General features: G+C 53.0%; 1 gene segment (V, D, J or C); it reads left to right on the top strand.

Annotated features, from left to right (window-relative positions):
- LOC109557711 (T cell receptor beta constant 1-like) overlaps positions 1–13663 on the top strand; it is a gene marked incomplete in the record, with an annotated part of 426686 nt that extends 413023 nt beyond the window's left edge. Inside the window, 5 exon segments of the C gene segment in view lie at positions 8094–8138; positions 11815–12204; positions 12881–12898; positions 13053–13159; positions 13433–13663. Of these exon segments, the coding sequence occupies positions 8094–8138; positions 11815–12204; positions 12881–12898; positions 13053–13159; positions 13433–13453 (581 nt within the window).
- Positions 13664–16655: the final 2992 nt, after the last annotated feature.

Genomic DNA, 16655 nt, shown 5'->3' on the forward strand with positions numbered 1-16655 from the left:
CAGATGGTGCAGGACACACATTCAAATAGACATATTTTCCTGCTGAGACCAGGAACATTCCCAAGGGGATCTTAGCGCTGGAAAGGGATCTTCAGTGTCACCTGGTGATGGAAGCACTGAGCTTCCAGAGGGGAACGACCCCTCAATACTGATGTGTTTACTGGATGATATGGTAACAGCAAGTGTCTGTAGTTAGACTGGTTTGGTTGGAGCCAGTGGGACTCCGTTCGAGGTGTTTGTTCCCAGTGACAGCTGGGTTCCTGTGATCAGCCGGGGTGGAGAAGAGCAGGAGACCTCAGAACAGGTACACCTGGGTCCCAAGCCCTGGTCCTTTAATGATCTGATGACCTTGGGCAAGTGAATCTGTGGGAAACTTCCCTTGGATTGAAAATCATCAACAAGACCTACTGCTAACACTGCTCTGAGGCTTACAGGAGTAGCTGTGTGGGGAGTATCTTAGAGTATCTAGCGACCTGTTGTAATTCAAGGGTCTCCCCCCGACCCTCCCCTAGGCAGTCACTGGGGCAGCAGGGGAACCCAGTGCCAATGGAGGGGCAGGATTAGCATGGGAAAGAAGCCTGGCTATATGTAAGAAGTGAGCTGGGAGCAGGACAGGTAAACTTCAGAGTTCTGTCTGAGGCTGTCCAGCCCGCATCCAAGCACACACCACCAAAGCTCACCAGGACACACACAGGTGCACCCACATGGGTGAGCCCACCCACGGGGACTCACCAACAGGGAGGGGAAACTGACTTACCCCTCATCGTGGGGCCATGTAGTCAGTGCTTCAACATGTATGGAAGGTCCTGCTTCCTTCTGTGCAGCACATCAACATCACAGGGGGCATCGCACATGGCTCAAAAATGTGTCTGTAATTTTCCCAGTAAGTGCTGAGTGTTTGCTGGGTGAGGGGGTCAGAGGAGTCAATTCTGTAAGGCCACTGGAGGGCTGGTAGAACCCCAGAGGCAGGGACTCTGCAGGAGGGTGAAGAACCAGGCCGAGCGGCGCAGAAAGCCTGATGGAGCCAGTGCAACAAGGCAGGACATTTCCATTTCAGCTCCGGTCCGCCAGGAAAGTCCTCGGGACAGAGGGACAGTCACAAGGTGGGAAGTGCAGCACAGGGCCACCGGCCTGATGGAAGGCAGAGAGTGAAGTGAAGCGAAGTCGCTCAGTCGTGTCTGACTCTTTGGAACCCCATGGACTATAGCCCACCAGGCTCCTCTGTCCATGGGATTCTCCAGGCAAGAATAGTGGAGTGGGTTGCCATTTCCTTCTCCAGGGGGTCTCCCTGATCAACGGATCGAACCCAGATCTCCTGCACTGCAGGCAGATTCTTTACTGAATGAGTACCAAAGAAGCCCAGAGCTACCTCAAAACGAACACCTAAGACTTTGTTTAAAAAGTTATTTAGAATTTCACAGTGGTGACACCAGCACATTATATCAAGCAGGGGGGCCTTCTAAGTGTGGGGTCCTGTGTGACTACACAGTTCACACTCCCACGAAGCCAGCTCTGAGGTTAAGTCACGTCCATGGAAATAGCAAGTGTCAGAACTTTTTTTTTTAATCTTCCAGGCTAAACTACATCTCTTTAGAATGAGATGTCTTCCATTTAACAGAATTTCTCAGAAACAAACAAAAACAAATCAATACAAAGCAAAGAACAGGATACAATAAAGGTTTAGAGGGTCCAGAAGCAATAAGATAGTCAGATGAGAAGTCCTCAGGGGCTTTAACTGGAATGCCTTCACCTGGGACCCTCCGGGATGCCACACACCAGAGGCTTAGCTGATCAAGATTGCTCTGATGACCTCAGATGCATACTTAGGAAGCTAGCCAGTAGGGAAAAGTAGAACATATGGAATCAAAGGGGCAAAGAAAGTTGAAGATGCCTGAATTTAAAACAAGGTGAGACAGCAATTTCTCTGAGCTGAGGCAACTCAGAGGTACCTGGAGGCAGAGGAATGGCTAGGTTGACCTGAAGCACTGGAAACAAAGAAAACCTCCCATTCTGATGAGTATGCCCTAAGACAAATGCTGACTTCACATGAGTATGCAAAAATATAGTATCAGTACATTGCCATCTGAAAAAATAAAAAACATCCATCAAATAACTTCCTTATCCCCAAGTCATCTTACTGGTCAGCCCCTCAGGCTCACTCCCAGCAGAGGGCAGGGCTTTCGGCATCCATGGATCAGGTCATGTCCACCCCCGCTCCAGACAGTCAGTGTTGACTTCTCCCTTCACAAGCAGGAAAAATGATGCAGAGACATCCAGAGACTACTATCTAAAGCCACTTCCAAGCTTCAATTCTATTATTCATGTTCCATCCAGTGCTCTATTTAAATAACTACCATATATTATGGTGAGAAGCAGAGAAATAAACTTCCCATGTTGAATAACAAAACAATAACATAAGAGAAGAGAATTTGCTCAGAGGTTGGATCATGCCATTTGTAAGGCCATCTTTGGGGCTGGAGACACAGGAGACAGGCCTGTGGCAGGGTGAGGACGGGCACAGGCAGGCAGAGGGAGGCTGAGCACACAGGCGTGGGGTGGTGACTCCCAAACAGGCAGGCCATACTGCTTGCGTGCACCCTCAGTCACTCAGTTGTGTCCGACTCTTTTGCGACCCCATGGACTGTAGCCCGCCAGGCTCCTCTATCCATGGGATTTCCCAGGCAAGAACACTGGAGTGGCTTGCCATTTCCTTCTCCAGGGGATCTTCCCAACCCAGGGATCGAACCCACGTTTCCTGAATTGGCAGGTGGATTCCCTCTGAGCCACCGGGGTAGCCATATTGCTACATGATTTTATTTTAGGATGACCCTGTGGCCCCCTTCCCTTCCTTCTCACACTCATGTACTCATACACGAAAACAGAGACACACTCACACACACAGCCCCTACCACGCCCAGCCAGCTCTCAGGCCAGTCCTGGCCCCCACCCCTGTCCTTCCAGATGATCTGAGCCGGGTCCACCCGCCCAAGGTGGCTGTGTTCGAACCCTCGGAAGCAGAGATCTCCCGGACCCAGAAGGCCACGCTCGTGTGCCTGGCCACAGGCTTCTACCCCGACCACGTGGAGCTGACCTGGTGGGTGAACAGGAAGCAGGTCACAACTGGGGTCAGCACGGACCCTGAGCCCTATAAGGAGGACCCTGCACGGGATGACTCCAGATACTGTCTGAGCAGCCGGCTGAGGGTGACCGCGGCCTTCTGGCACAACCCCCGCAACCACTTCCGATGCCAAGTCCAGTTCCACGGGCTCACGGACCAGGACCAGTGGGAGGAGCAGGACAGGGCCAAGCCAGTCACCCAGAACATCAGCGCCGAGGCCTGGGGCAGAGCAGGTGAGCCAGCTGGGAGGGAGTTAGAGCCGACGGAGGACAGATCAGGGAGAGGAGCGGGAAGGCAGAATGAAGAGTGGGGGGAGCCCAGCAAGAGGGGGGACAGGGCACCTCTTGGGGTGAACTCCTCCCCCAGATCCAGATCCTCAACCCAGCTCATCTATGCTGGCGGGTCCCCTCCCTGCCCACCTGCACAGCTCAGGGTCCCAGTGGTGGGTCTCCATCCCCTCCAGTGCTGCCTCCTTCCATGACTCTGAGGATGCTGTGGCCACATTGGCACAGACAGCGCTGGGACTCTGATCAGAGGCTGCTCTGAGCCTGGGGGTCAGTGCTGACTAAGACTGATTTAGTTTTGAATCGGGTTTAGAAGATGCAGTCTCTCATCCATTTCCCTCCCCCTTTTTTCTTTCAGACTGTGGTGTCACCTCTGGTGAGTAGCCCTCTGCTTCTTTGTCTCCATCTCTATGGTCATTGCTCTGGAACCAGAGACAGAGAAGCCATGGACACTGGTTGCGGGGGAGGGTGTAAAGCGGGTGGAGGCCAGAGATACCTGCTCACAGTTACCTACCTGCTCTCCCTTCCTGCCAACAGCATCTTATCAGCAAGGCGTCCTGTCTGCCACCCTCCTCTATGAGATCCTGCTGGGGAAGGCCACCCTGTACGCTGTGCTGGTCAGCGCCCTGGTGCTAATGGCCATGGTAAGGAGAGGGCCAGGATGGGGCAGGCAGGTTGGAGAGGACACTTGAAATGCAACAACACAGACCTAGGAATGTAGAGACCCCACCAGGACCAGAGGTGGGCAGAGAGGAAGAAGGGGTTCACCCACATGCCTCAGAAGACCCCTTGCACCTCTGTGATCACAGTGGAAGAGCCGTGCTGGGCGGGAGAAACTGGGGTCACCAGAAAACCCAATGGCTGGATGTTGGGAGGAGACCTGCTATTTGTCTTGTCAGTGGGACACCCGGCTTCCTCTCGGTCCCCAGCACTCCTGGCTCCTTGTAACCCTCACACTTTCTCTTCCTCAGGTCAAGAGAAAAGAGTCCTGAAGCCAGCTTCCGGCCTGTTACTGCCCTGATGGGAATTCTGCTTTTCCCGTTCCTACCCAGTGCTTCTGAAGAGCTGCCCTCATCTCTGGACTCAGCCCAGCGTCCACGGCCATGTGAGGGTGCCCCAAACTCTCAGGACCAGGATCTCCCTAACCCAGGGCAGACCCTAGGGGGACTGAACTTCTGAACCAATAAAAATGGCCTGTTCTGGCTTGACTCTGCCTTGTGAGTATCTAGATATCTCTTCTGTCCATCTCTGAAGTCCCATGTGACTCCAGTCAGGGCACAAACTGGAGCTCTTCAAGGAGAGTCCCCTGCTGTCCTCTCAGGTAGGAGGTGTCACATGCTCCTCCTTGTCAGGGAAACTTAAGGACGTGTGAAAGGGGGTGACTGGTGAAGAGAGAGGCTTCCTCTGGAGAAGTCTAGAGAAATGGCAATGTTGCCTCTAGGAACTTGCTGTCCTACCTGGACAAAGGTGCTCTGAGGAAGAGCTGAACCACACAGGTGTGCCCACTGCCAAGTGGTCATGACCCCAGAGTGCTCATTTCAGCTCTCTAACCAGGAGCATTACTAGGCTTCCTTCACCACCAAAGAGTGTTACCAGCTGGAAAGAAGAAACATCACTGACTTGGAAATCCCTTCTCAGTAGCAGATGTGTCTCCAGGTTAAGTTACAAAGCTAGTTATAAATTTCACTCAAGTGAATTACGTAGACGTGAAAATGTCCCCGATCACTCCTGTGCTGTCACTCGGTCGTGTTTGACTCCTTGTGACCCCATGGACTGTAGCCTGCCAGTCTCCTCTGTCCATTGTAATTCCCAGGCAAGAATACTGGAGTAGGGTGCTATTTCCTACTCCCGAGGGTATTCCCAACCCAGGGATCGAACCCTCGTCTCTCACGTCTCCTGCATTGGGAGGTGGATTCTTTACCACTGTGCCACCGGGGAGCCCTGCAGGATACCTGGGAGGAAGCCACCTGCGAGGATAGAAAATAAAGCACCTAAAAACAAGGGTCAGCCCTCTTGCTAGTTCTAGAAATCCTTCCAAAGCTCTTTATTGTCACACAGTCACTATGGTGATGCAATCCAATGTCCTCAGGATGGTATAAAAGACCCACCATTGTCCTCCGCCTCTTTGTCCCCACTCACCCTCACTCCAGTACCCCTGAGCCTTCTGAACCACTGGCTCTCAGGCAATCCTGCACTCCTGTGCCTGGAACGACACCTACACAAACTCCCACTCATCCTTACAGACTCAGCAGTGACATCTTCCCCAGCTAGCACCCTTCTCTGGAGCATCCTTGCCCCTTACTCCATGAGACTGAATGAAATGCCCTCTGTGTTTTGCTGTCACAGTGCCCCGTGCCCACTTCCTTCCTGCTACTAACCTCACTTGATGGAAACTACCCCTTTTGTTGTCTGACACCCCCACTTGAAGGGCACCTTAAGGACCAAGGAGTATTTTATTACAGTATCTTTAGGATGTAGCATAGTATCTTGGTTCGGTGTACGCACCCAATAAATCATCTTTAAAGAAATGAATAAATCAGAGAGCTCACCCGAAGTGACCCAATTCAGGAGCAGATATCACCTTCAGGCCTTCCTGCAACAGACAGTGACCACCCCCTGCCCCCACCCCAGGCCTGCAGCACACAGCCTCTCAATCTATTGCATGCATGCATGCATTCTAGCACGAGTGTTTGCATATATAGCAACAAGCATGCATACATATTTGTCAGCATGTGTGTATCAGCAGAGTAGACTACATATTGAGTACATGTCATTGCAATTCTTTTCATTAACATTCAGGAAAATGAAGATTACTGAGCCACAGCCCCCAAGAAGTTTCCCTATTCTTTAGGGGGATAATTCATGAGTACAAATGCTTAACATACAGCAGCAATGTCTACACTTAACACTTGAACAGCAGCAATGTGAGTTGTGTACTGAAACGCAGGCAGAGGCTAGCACTCAGTTTCTGACTGGGACCATCAGGGGAGAGTCTAAGAAGGTAGCCAGCTCTTCACAGGAAGAGTTGGTCTCAGTTATCCATGTGGGAGAGAGTTCATGAGAGCCAGAGGTACGAATGGGATAGGAAAGTACAGGGTCAGGGACTTCTGGTCCTTGCACTCAGCGGGCTGTGAGGTTCAGAGATGACAGTCATAAATCTGTAAAGGCAGGTTGGGGCTTCCCGCTTGGACAGTGGACTCTATCCTTGTCGAAGCATGAGGCAGGCATATAATAGACGCGCACTAAACATCTGTGCACTAGTGAAGGGAGAGGAGTTGGGCCCCATCCAGGAAGCCAAGGGCAAGTGCAGAGCTGTGAGTCCTCCTGCCCTGAGCTGACATCACCTGCTCTGTGGATGGTCCTCCCACTCACCTCTCTATAAATGCCAGTCTGCACCTGAGCACAGAGAGTCCCAGAGGGGAGCCCTGATGACATAGGAGAGCTCCTCAGGGTGGCATCTGTTCCAGGAGGGGCCTCTCTGCCCCCTCCCCCACCACTAGCACCCTGCCCTTCCCCAAGCCCCTCCCCACTCTCAGTGTACCCTGAGTCTGTCTCCTCTCACCCCACTCAATCAGACCAGCCTCTGCCACCTGCACTTCCTGCCTCTGCCCAGTAGTTGGAGGAGGGGCACCAGAGGAGAGGACATTTTTGTATCACAGTATAACATTGTGGGACTTCGGGGGGGGCCACGATGATTCAGTTAGAGGAAGTGCTTTTACAAAAAGCCCTGCCTCAGAAAACAGATCCACGCAGCCCACTCAGAACCTAGCTCCCAGTTTAAGATGGGGAGAGTGGCTGGGAGAAGTCCCTGGAGCCCGTCCCTCTGTGGTCTTGCAGGGACCTGGACTCTGATCACCTCTGCCTCTCCCTGCTCCACACTCAGCTTCCAAGGAACACGAAGAATCAAGCTGTTAGAGTGGGATCAAGAAGCAGTGCTTTCCATAAAACTTGCTTTTTGAGAAAGTGCTTGTCGCTCAGTCACTAAGTCATGTCCGACTCTTTGCGACCCCATGTACGGCAGCATGCCAAGCTTCCCGAGTTTGCTCAGACTTACGTCCACTGACTCAGCGATGCCTTCCAAGCATCTCATTCTCTGTTACCCTTTTCTCCTCCTGCCCTCAATCTTTCCCAGAATCAGGGTCTTTTCCCATGAGTTGTCTCTGCATCAGATGTCCAAGGTATTGGAGCCTCAGCTTCAGCATCAGTCCTTGCAATGAATATTCAGGATTGATTTCCTTTAGGATTGACTGGTTTAATCTCCTTGCTGTCCAAGGGACTCTCACGAGTCTTCTCTGGTAGCACAGTTCGAAAGCATCGCAGGTGTAAAATTCATTAAGCACAACAATCCTACGGGAAAGATATTATCCCATTTTTCAGATGGAGAAACTAAGGCCAGGGAGGTTACAGGTCACAAAAGTAGTAAGAGGCAAGGTCTAGCCTGAAACACTTCCCAGTCCAGCAAAACCTCCACCCCTAGTGCCTCTTCCAATTTTACAACCATGTCAGCCCCAAAGTCAAGCTCATTCTCTGCAAAATTGGGGGTGACCTCATGTCCAGACCACTTCTCCACTAGTTCTGGAGGCAGATCGGGAGAGAGAAGCCAGGGAGGAGAAGGAGGGTGGCCCCACAGTGTTCCAGGGGAGGAGGGGAAGAGAGAGGAATTCTTGGCAGCCCCTTCCCACTGTGCTCCTATGGGGAGCTGCACTTCGGGCCAGGGACCAGGCTCTCTGTGCTAGGTAAGAATGCTTCTCCAGGGGGAGAGAGGGTGGAATGCCCAGACTAGATGATCCCATGAACTCTAGCTTTTGGAGAGTGGATGCCTTACCCTGTCCCTGCTGCACTCAGGGAAGGCAAAGTTTGCGCCTGGGTCCCCAGGGCTGTGTGAACACCCAGCCCCTGTACTTTGGAGCTGGTTCCAAGCTGACTGTGCTGGGTAAGGAGGGCAGCTGGGGTCCCTGAGTGTTCCCTCCGGTGGGATGCAGAAAGGCGGGAGGCTGCCCATCTCCCTTCGGGGCTGCTCTCAGGGTTCGTGGGGACCTGGGCTGAGTCCGGGCTATCCGGAGAGGGTAGCGCTGGTTTTTGTCCTGAGCCTCCGGGCTGTGAGCAACGACCCTCTGTATTTTGGAGGGGGCACTCGGCTGTTGGTACTAGGTAAGTGGGGTGCTCTGGGGCTCTAGGAGAGAAGTGGGGCGATCAGATGTCAGTAGGGTCGCTGGACCGATATTTTTGTGCTGAGCCCTGAGGCTGTGAGCACAGACACGCAGTACTTCGGCGCGGGCACCCGGCTGACGGTGCTAGGTGAGCCGGGAAGCCGCCAGGGACCCCGGGGGATGCGCGGCGGGTTTTTGCGCGAGGCTGGGGGGCTGTGACTCAGATCCAGTACTTCGGGCCGGGCACGCGGCTCCTGGTACTAGGTGAGTGCGGGCAGCGCGCCTCGATTTTTGTGGGGCGCCTCGGGGCTGTGCTTTGCAGGCGCCGCCCTGACCTTCGGGGCCGGCAGCTGGCTGACGGTGGTGGGTGAGTGTCCGCCGGCTGGACGCGGGCGGCGGGCAGGACGGGAGGCGGCGGGGTCAGGGCGGGTTGGATCCGGGCACTTGGTCCCCTCCCTGCCCTGGAGCTGAGCGCTGGGACAGAGGAAGCGAGCGGGAGCCTCTGGGAGCTGCGGGGGGGGGGTTTGAGTGCGGGGCTCTTCTTCCGTGTTCCTATGAGCAGTATTTCGGCCCAGGCACCAAGCTCACGGTCGTAGGTGAGATCTGGACTTCCCTCCTTTCGGCGCAGCCCCTTGCTTCCCCGGAGATGGGTGGGCTGCGCTGGGGCTGGGGCGCCTGGCCAGTTATGCCTCTGGGGGGTCCGCTGTGCAAGGGAGGCGGGGAGTATTGGGTAGGCGGTACTGGGGAGGGGTACTCTAGTCCGGGAACGCGGACAGAGGGCAAGGGGGGCTTCAGTCCCTTTTTTCCTGGGGTATTTGGGGACCGGGCGAGCAATGGAGAGAGGATTAATTAGGACTCTGAGACTGGCTTGATTGGAGAAAAAGACTGAGGAGGGCAATCCGGGCTGGGGGAAGGTTAGGAGCCGGTGTAGCTGCTGCAAAGGGGAAAATGAGATGGGGAGAGGTGAGGCAGGATGAGCTCAGGATGCTGGGCCCACTGCAGAGCCCAGCTCCTGGGAGGTGGAGATGCAGGCTTCTGCTGAAGGGAGAACCAAGATGACCAGCAGGAGTGGAGAAGAGACATGAAAGAGACAGACCCACCGGAGATAGTGAGGGAAAGAATCAAGACAAGTGGGGTTTGTCGATTTACTGTTTGAAAGTTTGGATTTAAATTTAGGTTTCGAACCTCTTCCTTTGTACCTAAGTCCAGACCCCTGCTGGCCAGGCTGTGTGTACAGCACACACGGGCTGGGTGGGAACCTGGGCCACTGGGGGCATTTACTCACCAAATGGAGCCCCCTCACCGCCCCCCAGCCTGAAGTCTCCCTCCTCACACCAGGTCGTCTAGGTTAAACAGCCAGATGGTACAGGACATACATTCAAATAGACATATTTTTTTCTTCTGAGGCTGGGAACATTCCCAAGGGATCTTAGTGCTGGAAAGGGATCTTCAGTGTCTCTTGGTGATGGAAGCACTGAGCTTCCAGAGGGGAACAACCCCTCAATACTGGTGTCTTTACTGGATGATACTGTAACAGCAAGCGTGTCTGTAGTTAGACTCATTAGGTGGGATCCAGTGGGGCTCCATTCGAAGTGTTTGTTCCCAGTGACAGCTGGGTTCCTGTGATCAGCCAGGGTGGAGAAGAGCAGGAGACTTCAGAACAGGTACATCAGGGTCCCAAAGCCCTGGTCCTTTAATGAGCCAGTGACCTTGTGGGAGTGAATATGTGTGCATAAGTCACACACCCAGGAAGCCAGCCCTGAAGTCAAATTGTTGTTGTCATCATTGTTCAGTCGCTAAGTTGTATCAGACTCTTTTTCGACCCCATGGACTGTAGCCCCCACCTCCACCCCCCATCCAGGCTCCTCTGTCCATGAAATTTCCCAGGCAAGAATACTGGAGTGGGTTGCCATTTCCTTCTTCAGGGAATCTTCCTGACCCAGGGATAGAACTGGTATTTCCTGCGGCTCCTGCATTGCAGGCAGATTCTTTCCCACTGAGCCACCGGGGAAGCCCATCCATGGAAATGTGGTGTCACAGGAACATTTTTTTTTTTTCATTTCTTTCAGCCTAAACTAGATCTCTTTAGATTGAGACGTCGTCCCTTTAACAGAGTTGCTCAGAAACAAACAAAAAAATCCGTAAAATGCAAAGAGCAAGATGAAATTTATGTCGAGAGGGTCCAGAAACAATAAGCCAGTCAGATGAGAGGGTCACAGGGGCTTTAACTGGAATGCCTTCACCTGGGGCCCTCTGGGATGCCACATTCTAGAGGCTTAGTTGGATCAAGACAACTGGGAGCAGAAGTTGCTTGATGATCTCAGATGCATATTTAGGAAGCTTGCTGGTAGGGAAAAACAGAAGATGTGGAATCAAACGGGCAAAGGAGGTTGAAGATGCTTGAATTTGTGATCTGTCCGAGCTGAGGCAACTCGGGGTACCTGGAGGCAGAGGAATGGCTAGGATGACCTGGTGAGACATCAGAAAGAAAAAAGCCTCCTATTCTCATGAGTACATCCTGAGACAAAAGGCTGTCTTCACGTGAGTGCACAAAAATATGTCATCTGTATGTTGTCATTTGAAGAAAAAGCCTCAGCCCCATAATGAGCCCCTTACACTCAAATCTCCTCTACTCCTCAGCCCCCCAGGCTCACATATAACTAACCCAGCTGATGGCAGAGGCTTCCTGCATCCTTATGTCAGGCCATCTCCACCCCTATTCTGGACAGTCAATGTTGGGATGCTTCCTTCACAAGCAGGAAAAATGATGCAGAGACATTCAGGGGTTGTCTAAAGACATGTTGGTGGGCAAAGTCACTGTCAAGCTTTGACTTCTATTATTCTGGTTCCAATCCAGCTCTCTATTTAAATAACTAATACAAATTATGATGAGAAAAAAAAAGACAGGTAAGTTTTTCTTGTTGAATAAGAAATCAAATAACATGAAAGAAGAAAAATTGCTCAGATGTCAGGCAGTGCCATTTGTAAGGCCACCTTAGGGGGCTAGAGACAGACGAGACGGACTTGTCGTAGGGTGAGTACAAGGGACAGGCAGGCAGAGGGAGAACAAGAACAGAGGAGTGGGGTGGTGACTCCCCAACAAACAGGACATACTGCTACCTGATTTTATTGTAGGATAACCCTGAGCCTCCCTTCCCTGCCTTCTCATACTCATATACTCACAAACACACACACACACACAGCCCCTACCACACCCAGCCAGCTCTCAGGCCGGTCCTGGCCCCCACCCCTGTCCTTCCAGATGATCTGAGCCGGGTCCACCCGCCCAAGGTGGCTGTGTTCGAACCCTCGGAAGCAGAGATCTCCCGGACCCAGAAGGCCACGCTCGTGTGCCTGGCCACGGGCTTCTACCCTGACCACGTGGAGCTGACCTGGTGGGTGAACAGGAAGCAGGTCACGACTGGGGTCAGCACGGACCCTGAGCCCTATAAGGAGGACCCCGAACGGGATGACTCCAGATACTGTCTGAGCAGCCGGCTGAGGGTGACCGCGGCCTTCTGGCACAACCCCCGCAACCACTTCCGATGCCAAGTCCAGTTCCACGGGCTCACAGACCAGGACCAGTGGGAGGAGCAGAACAGGACCAAGCCCGTCACCCAGAACATCAGCGCCGAGGCCTGGGGCAGAGCAGGTGAGCCAGCTGGGAGGGAGTCAGAGCTGACAGAGGAGAGATCCAGGGACAGGAGCCGGAAGGCTGCACACAGAGTGAAGGGGTGGCGGGGGGGAGCCCAGCAAGAGGGTGGACAGGGCACCTCCTCAGGCGAACTCCTCCCCCAGATCCAGATCCTCAGCCCAGTTCAGCTGTGCTGGTGGGTCCACTCGCTGTCTGCCTGCACAGCTCAGGGTCCCAGTGGTGGGTCCCCATCCCCTCCAGTGCTGCCTCCTTCCATGACCCTGAGGATGCTGTGGCCACATTGGCACAGGCAGTGCTGGGACTTCAGAGGCTGCTCTGAGCCTGGGGGTCAGTGCTGACTAAAAGCTAGCTTAGTAGGTCTTTTTCATTTATTTGTTTTGTTTTAAGCATCTCAAAATACCACGTATTTATTCTTGCATAGTTTTAATGTATCAGGAATCTGGGCATAGCTTAGCTGGCTCATTTATCTCAAGATTCTACAATCAGATGTCAGCCAAAGCTGGAGTCTTATCTGAAGGCTCAGCTGGGGCAGGATCCACTCCCAAGTTCACGTGGTTGTTGCCGAGATTTAGCATCTTGCCAGCTATTGGACTGAGGAAGGCTGGCTTAGCTTTGAATCTGCTTTAGAAGATGCAGGCTCTCATCCACTTCCCTCCCCCTTTCTTTCTTTCAGACTGTGGCGTCACCTCCGGTAAGTAGCCCTCTGCTTCTTTGTCTCCATCTCCATGGTCATTGCTCTGGAACCAGAGACAGAGAAGCCATGGACACTGGTTGAGGGGTAGAGGGGGAGGAGGCCAGAGATACCTGCTCACAGGTACCTACCTGTTCTCCCTTCCTGCCAACAGCGTCTTATCAGCAAGGGGTCCTGTCTGCCACCCTGCTCTATGAGATCCTGCTGGGGAAGGCCACCCTGTACGCTGTGCTGGTCAGCGCCCTGGTGCTGATGGCCATGGTAAGGAGGGGGCAGGATGAGAGGGTGATGAAAGGAAAGTGTGGAGCATCATGCAGGGGAGCTGAGGGGTATCAGAACTGTGTCCTGACATCTCCGTGGAGTCACAGTGGGGCTGCAGACTGGGGAGAAAGTACAGAGATCATCGCAGACAGAACGCAGCTTTGAAGGATGGGGAGAACCCTCCCAAAAATCAGACCCCAGAATCAGCATCCTCTGACCCAGTCCTACTGTTCCATGGCCCCTGGCATCCTGACGACGTCCTCTCTTCCTCAGGTTAAGAAAAAGGATTCCTGAGACCAGCTCCAAAAGTGCATCCCGAGTCATTCTTTATCGTGGCCCTGGATTCTCCTTAACATCTTTCCAGTCTGTGTTCCTCAAGAGTTTCTCTCTCTCTCTCATCTCCTTCCTTTACGGATGTCTGCCCCTTCTCTGAGCTTCCCTGCAGGTGGAGTGCCGCACCCCAAACCTGAAATTGACTGAATCAATAAAAGTGTCGTGATGGGCTTGATTGTGTCCAGGAGTGTCTGTGGTATCCTGCCCTTCATTGATCTACCTCTGATTTGGGGAAATCACCACCCCTCAGGCTCGGTAAAGAATCTGCCTGCAGTACAGGAGACCCAGGTTCAATCTCTGGGTCGGGAAGATCCCCTGGAGAAGGGAATGGCAAGCCACTCCAGTATTCTTGCCTGGAGAATCCCAAGGACAGAGAAGCCTGGTGGGCTACACGGTCCATAGGGTCACAAAGAGTCGGACATGACTGAGTGACTCACACATGCGCACGCACACACAGGCATATGGAGTGATAGATCCTCCCCTCTGACCAGTGCCGCTTCCTCTTGTTCATCCTCATGGGATGCTGTGGTCTACATCCAGGCACTCTGGGCCCCCATGGGTAGGGCTAGTCTGAAGGGCAAGAAGTTGGGCTCTGGAAAACCTGCATATTGAGGGCAGATAATGGCTCAGATGGTAAAGAATCTGCCTGCAATGCAGCTGACCTGAGTTTGGGTCTGCTGGGTGAAGAAGATCCCCTGGAGAAGGGAATGGCTGCCCACTCCAGTATTCTTGCCTGGAAAATTCCACGGACAGAAGAGCCTGGCAGGCTACAGTCCATGGGATCACCAAGAGTCAGACAGGAATGAGCAACTAACACTTTCACTTTTTTCAAGAATCAATGGAGGGGAATCATAACCCCCACCTCAGTGCTGGACAGAGGACGGGGCCGCCTGTGGGTTGGAATGTCTGGTCATTTCTCAATTCCAAATTCAAGTTTCACTTTCTGTGCATTTAGGGTTTATCTTTGTTTCTTAACACTTCCACCTTATCTGGTTTCAGAATTTGGGCTTGAGATTTAGTTCTACTCTGCCGGTCTGGGTTAGAACCCTAAAGACAGCATAGAGCTGAAAACACTGAAGCATTAAACCTGGAGATTTCAGAGGCAGGACACCTGGGGGCAGACATGGGGAGAGGGTCCAGGGTGCTATCCCCTGGGGGCAGACATGGGGAGAGAGAGGGTCCAGGGTGCTATCCCCTGGGGGCAGACATGGGGAGAGGGTCCAGGGTGCTATCCCCTGAAGCCCTTCCAACAGAAGCTCCTTCTCACACTGGGATGGAGGCCAGGCCACCCTAAATGGAGCGTGTTGAGTGCAGACAGCTCTTCGGGGAGACAGTTCTCTTACTGGGGCAAGTGCGACCTGCAGGTTACAATCCCTGTGGTAGAACACTGCGTCAGACATGGGGCAGGGATGGGGAGGGAGGAGAGGAATGCCATCAGGGGACAGAGGCAGACCAGTGAGAGGCCCTGGGCAAGTTAGCTGAGGCAGAATGTCGGGAACGAGAGAAGTTCCGAAATCTAGAGGATGGTGGGAAAGATGGAGTCCTCATCACCTGCTTTGTTCCAGGCTGGGCCCTGGCACATGCGTTGTCCCAGCCAATCCCCACACCATCCCACGAGCAGGTATTTAAAACAACTTCATAGGTGAAGAAACTATGGGTCAAATGACTGGTAGGCTGTGAAACTGTAGCACATTCTTCTAAAGAGGGCAGATTAGGAGGCTTTGCCCAAGTGGTGACCAAGAGCATGTGGTCGCTCACAAAACCTCTGGGTGATCCTAGAGCAGGTGCTCCTGAAGGCCAGGGCAGAACCCACAGCAACAGACTGGGGACACCTTGAATCCTCAGCATGTATATTCCTTAGCGCTGCTAAGAACCACACACCTGATGCTTTAAAGCAATCGAAATGCGTCCTCTCACAGTTCCAGAGGCCGAAAGTCAAAATCAAGGTGTTGGCAGGGCTGCACTCCCCTCCAAAACTCTCAGGGAGAATCCTTTGCTGCTTCTCCCCAGTTCTGACAGCTCCTAGCCTCCTGGGCTGAAGGCAGCATCACCCCCACCCTCTGTCTCGGTCTGCATACATCCTTCCCCATATCTGTGTGCAAGTTCCCTCCTTTTACTTACCAGAACACAAGTAGCTGGATCTGGGACACACCCTCAGTTCAGAAGGATTTCATCCCAAGAGTCTTAACAAATTACATCTGTAAAGATCTTATTTCCCAGTCAGGTCACAGTCTGAAGTTCTGGGTGGGCGTGAATTTGGGGTGACATTACCCATCCCCCTAAACTGCGTATCAGGAACGGGAGATGAGGGGTTCTCTGGACCTGACACATACAGGGCAGAAAGGACATGGCCCCAGTGAGGGATGGCCTGGGAGGCTCATCACATGCTTATAACTTCCCAACAGTCAGGAGTATCTCGAGATTTCTCAAACCACAGACAATTTTTTTTTTTTTAATTTGCCATTGCTATTGTTGTTTGCTTGTTTTGGTGGTGACTTTAAAAAAATCCCAGAACAAAGTTTAGTCTCTAGACCAGCACCCATAAAAGCAGCACCTTCCACGCTTTAGACACGTGGTGGTTCCTCACAAGGGTCAGACGGGGAGATGAGCAGCTACACGAGGAACAAATGCCTTGGAGAGAACAGGCTGTTTTGTGGATCAGGAGTAGTGGACTGAGCAGGGAATGCTGGAGGCAAGGGTTTGCGCAACAGACCTGTGAGGAGAAACCTGACCAGCTGTAGGGACGAGATCGGGGTGCGGGGGGGAGAGATGGCTCTGCGGGTTCGGTGGCTGTCATCTTTGGGGTGCTAGAAGCAGTGGTATTAGCAGGTGGGAGGATGGGGGGGTTGATGGTGGGCACCTGGGGTGTGTCAAGGTGAGGAACGAATGTCCTCTGGAGGATGCATGACTTGGTGCTTGTCACCTTCTCACTCCTGGAAACATCGCAGAGATGGAGAAACTCCACATGGGCCCACCCTCCCTTGACCCAGGGAGGCCCCCCAAACATTTACAGTCCTTTCCTCATCTCTCTCAGACAACCCTGCCCCCAGCATTCAATTCACAGGCACTGGGAAGTTAATCTCTTCTTCCTCTGCCTCTTTCTCTAGAATCTAAAGAGATCCTTCTGGATCAATTTTAGTCAACCCCTCTTTTTCTTCCTCAG

Source organism: Bos indicus, chromosome 4 (genome assembly GCF_029378745.1).
Source record: "Bos indicus isolate NIAB-ARS_2022 breed Sahiwal x Tharparkar chromosome 4, NIAB-ARS_B.indTharparkar_mat_pri_1.0, whole genome shotgun sequence".
Classification (NCBI taxonomy): Eukaryota; Metazoa; Chordata; class Mammalia; order Artiodactyla; family Bovidae; genus Bos; species Bos indicus.